Below are 8055 nucleotides of genomic sequence, written 5' to 3' on the forward strand. Positions count from 1 at the left end.
ATGAGGGAATTTGTGGCAGGTGATGCTGGCTAGGATGAAGGACACAAGAAACTACTTCGCAATCAAATGCCTTCGCAAGGACAAGATTGTAGACGATGAAGACGTCGAGGATACCCTGATCGAGAGGAAGATTCTGACCCTTGGAACCAATCACCCATACCTGTGTCATTTATTCTGCACTTTCCAGACACCGGTAAGTAGCCGAGCACCAATTTTATATGTAAACTGTCAATTTTCGCACACCCGTTCCCTCGGTGACTAAATCCATGGAATTCTACAGTCACAAAAGACAAGGAGCAATCGCTGTGGTTCCAGTTCCAATAAAGCCAGCTGCGTTTCTTTGACAAACGAAAATGTCGCCTTTTGGCCGTAGCACGCCGTAGCTGTCATCACAAAAGTACAGCGGTGTCGTTTGGATGACAAAAGCAAGCATGCAAACTTAGCTCACTGATTCGCAACGAGTGCGACAAGAACGCTTCGCACTCAGTACCGCCAACTTCGTTGCAGTCGAACCTGTTCTTCGTGCTGGAGTTTCTGAATGGGGGAGACCTGAACTTCCACCTGGCCCAGATGGGTCGGTTCAGCACGGAGCTGGTGCGGTTCTACGCCAGCGAGCTGGTCTGCGGACTGCGCTTCCTGCACAAGCGGGGCATCATTTACAGGCGAGATCTCCTGCCGGCCGCTCCAGGGCTGCTCCTGCCCGCCAGGCTCGACGCATGCGATGACGCCTCCCAGTGGCTGTCTGGTTCAAGGAATACACAAACATGTCGCGTGATCAGTATCTCTTTACGTCAAAGAGCGCACAAACGTGCTATGCATGCTGCTTTAGCGCTGCATCTGTAGCCGCATGCGGCGTCCGTGGACGACCTGAAACTCTCATGAAAACCGGGCCAAAACAATCTACGATGTGGCTTTCACTGTTTTATGTTTTAAGAAAGGCGTTACGATGCACCTGGACTGGCTGGCACGCAGGATAGCCAAATGTTAAAGTTATGCCTTGTATGTGTCACGGAAACGTTAGGTTGTGAGCTAACAAATGTCGTGCAGATAAAAGACTGGTGGAAAGGGATGGCCTTCATCACATGTCACGGATGGTGGTTTTGAAAACCTTCGGAATACTGATAATGCTTAGTGACGACGGCAAGTTATTCCCCGCATAGTTTGCGCGATATGAAAAGGCAATTCGGGCCGCAGTGATCGCTTACGGACGTAAGGGTTGCCCCTGTCAGGAAAATGCGTTTCACGCTAGAACTCAGTGGCACTTTCTGTAAACAGCGCCTAGATCTCAACAGACGCAGCTTTCCCCGGTAATACCCTGATAACCTTGACTGCGTCACGGTGCGTCACCAGGATCTCGATCTTCGGCCATCCAAGAGGATTTAGAGACGGGTTAATGGTTAGATGTTTTTAGATGCAGTACTGATCCCAGCCGTGAAAATGACAACGTGTGCATTTCGTCGCATAGCTAGCGCTTGGTAGCCCCACCACACGAGCAAAGGCGGCACATGCATGCAGGAATACATAAGCGTGGATAAGAATTTTGATGGCTTCCGTCGATAAGTAGTGTCACAATCTAAAGAAAGAAGCAATGATGTCGCGGGATTGTTGAGCTACACGCATAACGTTTACAGCCAAAACAGGTCAGAGCTTAGCATCTCACCCAGAATTTGAATGTCATTGAAAGCGCACTGTTGCTCCGTTCATAACAGATGTTAAGCTGGTACCTGTTCATAGTTTTTTTCATCCACCAACCAGGATAGGAGCCGTCGATACACTTCATTCGTTCTGTTTGACATTTCTAACCCTCTTTCTTTGAAGCACGCGCTAGTTACGCTGATCGAGAATCTGTTTCCCCGGCTACGCCATCATGCTTTTTTATTCAGCAAGACTTACAGCTAGACCAGAGTGTAATGCTACTCTGTTCAAAACCCATTTTCCTCGTCACGTTTCACCCATACGCCATCAACGTCCCATGCGTAATATACTGTGCAGACGGTCCTAAATGTTTTTTTTCATTCATTTTGAGATGGTTAGCGCCAGACAAGGACCAAAGCTACTCGAGGTGAGCTGTCTGTTCTTTGAGCGCGTCAAAAGGTCCGGCCCTCCGCGTATGTCACGCACCGGGGCTCACGGTATAGGCGCAAGTCCATGTCAGCTTATGACATGAGGTGGCCATGGGCCAGATATCTAGATGGGTGATAAGTGAACGAAACGAATAAAAGCGAACCAACGATCGAACCCCGAGACATATTGCAGGACATCGAGAGAGCGAGTTGTCCACCGTGAACAATCTCCTTAAGACCATTTAAACCGCGAAGAGATTGTGCACAATCACTGTCGGCTGCACCACGGAAAGACAGCCTGCGGAGGAGCGTCATGGTCGACGCTATCAACACCTTCAATAGACCGATTGTGTCCCCGACGACATCATTTCAATGTCCGTGTTGTTGCCCAGGCGCTCGACAGTGTCGAGTACGGCGTCTTCGGTAGAGTGGCCTGCCTTTGCCCATATGGGATGGGCTCAGTGTCTACCTTTTCCAAAATCCTAGAAAGTACACCTTATAAGGATATGGACTACTGCTGGAGGGCACTGCTGCCGCTGCGCTGCCGCGTCATCAAGGATTGGTGCGAGTTTCGCTGGTCAAACGTCTTACTGAAAGCTGAGGCGAAATATCTCCGGGCGGACGAAATAGCTGTTGCACTATTACACCAAGCCAGCCTTACCGGGTAACGCTAGAGCCTGATAGTGCGCTCAAAGACGTGGTTACATCTGAAGTAAGAACAAGCGTGTCGCGCCACCCGCAGAGACCTGAAGCTTGACAACGTGCTGCTCGATCACGAGGGCCACGTCCGGATAGCCGACTTCGGAATGTGTAAGATGCAGATCTTCCTGGACAGGACGGCCGACGCCTTTTGCGGCACTGTGGACTACATGGCACCCGAGGTAAGCTTGTCGCTCCGTCCGACGCCGGATGGGGCAACGGCGGGCAGGGAAACAAGGGGAAGTGTCGCGCCCCTCCTGGGGGGGGGGGGGGATGCCGGCCTGGGGCGCATGTGAATGGGTAAATGTGTAAACGATATTTGAACAGATGAAACCGTGGACTCGTCAAAGGGAACGGTTGGTACTGTGTCATGGAATCCGAAGAACTGAACATTTATAAATTGTTCATATATTGCTATCATTACAGGTAGTGACCGGTAAGAACTACAACCAGTCAGTCGACTGGTGGTCCTTCGGAATCATGCTCTACGAAATGTGAGTAAGAGTGTGTCTTGGCGATGATGGCGGTAACATGTCAAGAGCCCACCGCTCAATGAACCGCGTCATGAGCTGCACGCAACCGCACGTCTGTTCATAACCAGGTGTTATGATTCGCGCTTTGTCAACACACGTCTGAGAGCAGTGACGGTCTGCCTAGAATGTATTACGGGATTTCGTGAGCTTCGACGGCGGTCCGTGGCCGTGCCAGACCGGGGTTTTTGTGTGAAAGCGTTTCGCGCCGCAGCCAAGCCAAGCAAACGTTTCCGGTGGCTCTCGATGGGTGGTGGTCGGGATTGACTCGGTCTGACTCTGCGGCGATGAGTGCAAGCTTCGAAGTCAGCCTGAAATCTGCTTGGGATGATGATGCTGCCTGCGGCGTCCAGGATCATGCGGTCCGAACAGCTTCAAGCCCGGTGACCAGTGGCATGACGCCTCGTCAGTGCGTCGAACATATGATCCGCACTGTCGATAGTCGCAGCCTCTTTGCATGGTACACATGATAGGTGCTCCCTGGTGCTGGCGGGTTTGCCGATGCGCTGCTGGCTGTACCTGCGCCAGCCCGGTCGGCAGCGCACGCGACACACTTCAGCTGAGCGACGGCGCGCTAGCTGGCCCCAATGTCGCCGCAGGCTGGTCGGGCTGACCCCAGTGTCGCCGCAGGCTGGTCGGTCTGACCCCAGTGTCGCCGCAGGCTAGTCGGGCTGACCCCAGTGTCGCCGCAGGCTGGTCGGGCTGACCCCAGTGTCGCCGCAGGCTAGCTGGCTGACCCCAGTGTCGCCGCAGGCTGGTCGGGCTGGCCCCAGTGTCGCGCAGGCTAGGGGCTGACCCCAGTGTCGCCGCAGGCTGGTCGGGCTGACCCCAGTGTCGCCAGCAGGCTGGTCGGGCTGACCCCAGTGTTGCCGCGGGCCGGTCGGGCTGACCCAGTGTCGCCGCAGGCCTGTTCGGGCTGACCCAGTGTCGCCGCAGGCTGTTCGGGTTGACCCCAGTGTCGCCGCAGGCTGCTCGGGTTGGCCCCAGTGTCGCTGTGGGCTGGTCGGGCTGACTCCAGTGTTGCCGCGGGCTGGTCGGGCTGACCCAGTGTCGCTGCAGGCTGTTCGGGCTGACCCCTGTGTCGCCTCAGGCTTGTTCGGGTTGACCCCAGTGTCGCCGTGGGGCTGGTCGGGCTGAACCAGTGTCGCCGCAGGCTGGGCGGGCTGACCCCTGTGTCGCCGCAGGCTGGTCGGGCTGACCCCTTTCATCGGCCTGGATGAGGACGAGCTGTTCTGGGCTATTCGTACCGAGCAGCCGTACTACCCCCCGCTTCCTGGACGACGACGCCACGGAAATCATCAAATGGGTAACGGAGCTGAATCGTGCATATTCCATATGGTTTTCACCCTTTCTTTGACAGTTAGCCATGTATGTGGATCATTCTGAATAATACCCATCACTGCGACCCTTGGGAGTTTGCATGACTGACATCACCGATCAGGGTTGAGTCTGAGTCTGAGTCAGCTCGCTTTCTTATCTATAGTTTAGAGTTGTAGCCCGAGTGTGGGCACTGTCACAAGCGCCTGTCCTGGTGTAGCTAACGTGTCATCTCCAAATCGTAAAGTGTCTGCGATCGCGAGTAAAGGGCGTTCTGCTCTGACAACGTGCCAGGTTTATAGTTTCAGAACGATTTGGATGAATCGGCCCATTATGCCGCACTGGCGCGGTGACAATAGGCGTTCTATGGACTTACGGATAGGGTTGGATATTCGGCTTTGTCGTCCCTATAGACCTCACTGGTACGACTTCTTTTACCCAATCCGCCCGTCACCCATGGATTTGTGGCCATACCCCCCCCCCCCCCCCCCAGCTACTCATCCCAAATCATTTGTATCACCCGATTCTCCATTCGCTTGCATTTCTTCAGCAATTTGGTTGTAGATGATGGAAAAAAGTCAGTAAACTTTATATGCAATTTACTCTTTGCCAACTTTGATGGTAAGAAAATGGTGCAAATTAGGCTTATTATGGGTAAAATAAGTGCAAGTAGTAACAATGGGTACAACAAATCCACATGCATTTTTGTATACATCGTACTGATACCTGTACCTATACCCGTAATTTCTAAAAGCTATAAATACGCAACCCAACACATTACCCATTTCTCTGGGTTCTCATGAGTTTACGTAAGCCCGTGAGATTTTCTAGTCGTCCCTTAGTCAATGTCATGTGTGGGTTCACGAGATTACTTCAGCGGCCGCAAAAATAAGGCGCGCAAGGGGCAAATTAATATCATAAGTTAAATTTATTTGTTTAGGCATGGTGTGATCATCAACGTAAACGTTGGAACTGAACCATTGTTTAGATCATAAAACTAAGCGTAATCCCTGTACAAATACATCAGACCCATGTGACGTGGTTGGGAAGGCATGGTGCCGGTATTACGTAAATAGTAATGTTACTTGAATTGCGTCGCTAGGCGTCAAGTCGCCAGGCGCATAAGTCACTGCACCTCTCGGTGTGTAGGCCGCTGCAGTACGCGCGTAAGCGGCTGCAGTACGCGCGTGGGCGGCTGCAGTACGCGCGTAAGCCGCTACAGTACGCGCGAAGGCGGCTGCAGTACGCGCGTAAGCCGTTGCAGTACGCGCGTAGGCGGCTACAGTACGCGCGAAGGCGGCTGCAGTACGCGCGTAGGCGGCTGCAGTACGCGCGTAAGCCGCTGCAGTACGCGCGTAGGCGGCTGTAGTGCGCGTGTAGGCGGCTGCAGTACGCGCGAAGGCGGCTGCAGTACGCGCGAAGGCGGCTGCAGTACGCGCGTAGGCGGCTGCAGTTGCGCGTAGGCGGCTACAGTACGCGCGAAAGCGGCTGCAGTACGCGCGAAGGCGGCTACAGTACGCGCGTAGGCGGCTGCAGTGCGGACACATGCAGGCGGGACCGGCGTCGGCAATCGGCTCTGGCAGCGGCAGCTGTAAGCGGGGGCCGGGCCAGCAGGCGCGACCTTCCGGCGCGACGCGCCGAGGGCGACCTGCCAGGCCGGCTGGCGTGCGCACTCGCCGGCTGTTTGTCCTCCGGTGAAATGTTACAGCGGCGCCTGAATGACAGGCCGCCCGGCTGGCTCGTGGCCAGTCGGGGCTCCAGACGACGGCGCTTTTGCCACGCCGTCCGCGTGCCGCCAGACGCGCGTCCCGGCCGCGCGCGTAGTGGCGTCCGTCAGTGACGACACGTCACGGATGTTGATGTGTAGAGCGAGACGAGTCATGCCGTGAGGACGTGATCAGTCCCGGTAGCCAAGCCAGCTGGAATTGGACTTTTCTCGGAGGTGGGTTGTTTGAAGTTATCTTCCAAGAGCTTCGGTTCTGCGAGAATTGGACACACACATCCAAATATTTGCACGTGGTGGAAGTATGAAATTTCCATCACCATCGCTAGCTGCGAAAACTTGGCATTTCTGGAACCTGCCGATAATTGCCGCCTGAGCTAAATTTTTTGGCGCGTGGTGTGTAGCTAGTGGCTCGGTGAGCGTGGATGGCCGGGTGTTTGGCTTTGTTCAGCGGTTTACGACCCTTGGCCGGCAGCTGCTGGTGAAGGACCCGACGCTGCGGCTTGGCTCCGCCGAGTGTCCGGCCGGCGGCGTCTGCAGTCAGCTGTTCTTCAGGCGCGTCGATTGGATAGCCGTGGAGCGGAAGCAGCTCGATCCGCCCTTCAAGCCTGTCCTGGTGAGTCGATGGAGGCCGCCAGTCCGCAAACACTGGAGTTCTGCGATCTCTGTGTGAAAACGCGGAAAGAGCCTGTGCCAGCATGCAAGTGTGCATGGCATCGCCACCTGGTTGACAAATGCAGATACGACTATCGGTTGAACATGTGTCTCGTGTCAGGTTGAAGAGATAGAACGTTAAGACTTAGGTGGAAACTTAACTGTTTGCCCCAATAACTAGACTGCATCTGTCCGGTTTAGATCCAGGGGTAATTTAGTGAAATTCTTCGTCTATTTTCCACTTGAGTTGACTACTTTTGTGAAATTCTGCCATCAGAATCCGCTCGTCATCACCAAAAATAATGTCTTTCAACAGTATGCATGTTCGCTTTATCCACCTGTGAACGAGTTGTTTGTTCAGTAAATCTTGCGACTAATCCTGCCATGAATCACCCTAGAGCTTATGGTGCCGTATTTTGATAGCAATATGTCCATCATAACACTCGAACTCAACGGGAGCCTCGCATGATGGGCTTCGCATAGCACTAGCTCCTTTGGCGATCAGCACCGCCAGCCGGCTAAGCTAGGTCAGGTCGTGCTGAGTTGACCAGGTGATGCACAGCCGGGTGTCGCCCAGGTGCCCCGTCGCCCCGCTGACGGCAGCTCCCGCGTCCGCACAGGCGACCATGGCCGACTGCCGCTACTTCGAGGACCACTACACGACGCTGCCGGCCCGGCTGACGGCCATCAAGGATGACGTGCTGCGGGAGATTCAGCAGGAGCGCTTCACCGGCTTCGACTACACCAACCCCAACATCACCGACTAGCGGTCGCGCCGCGCGGCCCTCGTGACCGGCCCTGCGGCCCTACGCGGGTCCGGATGAGAACTGATACATATGATGACATTCCACGGGTGAGGTGTGCCCCAGCGAGGATGTCGTGGCGCGCCTCGGCGTATGTGAGAAGTTCATATGTCGGATCGCTGTCGGTCTCGCATCATTTCTGTAAAGCTGCGAAACGGAGAAGTGGTGGCGCGTTGGTGGCATCTGAAAACGGTGCAAAAATGAGGCTGCCGCTACTGGCCAGAAACGTTCTCCGTTTGGCCGTGTGGGGCGGAAAATAACGCACT

The 8055-nt window shown here is 54.6% G+C and overlaps 1 protein-coding gene across 1 annotated transcript; it reads left to right on the top strand.

Annotated features, from left to right (window-relative positions):
* The first annotated feature begins 11 nt into the window (after positions 1 to 11).
* On the top strand, positions 12 to 7753 carry LOC119098229 (putative protein kinase C delta type homolog). Its single transcript, XM_037221155.1, is given in 10 exon segments — positions 12 to 193; positions 508 to 662; positions 2806 to 2944; positions 3189 to 3256; positions 4477 to 4552; positions 4554 to 4598; positions 5769 to 5964; positions 6434 to 6441; positions 6808 to 6948; positions 7607 to 7753. Coding segments are annotated over 10 exon segments (1146 nt in total). The 5' UTR covers positions 12 to 22.
* The last annotated feature ends 302 nt before the right edge of the window (positions 7754 to 8055 follow it).

The sequence above is a fragment of the Pollicipes pollicipes genome, unplaced genomic scaffold (genome assembly GCF_011947565.3).
Source record: "Pollicipes pollicipes isolate AB1234 unplaced genomic scaffold, Ppol_2.1 Scaffold_4740;HRSCAF=5597_pilon_pilon_pilon, whole genome shotgun sequence".
In the NCBI taxonomy this organism is placed as follows: Eukaryota; Metazoa; Arthropoda; class Thecostraca; order Pollicipedomorpha; family Pollicipedidae; genus Pollicipes; species Pollicipes pollicipes.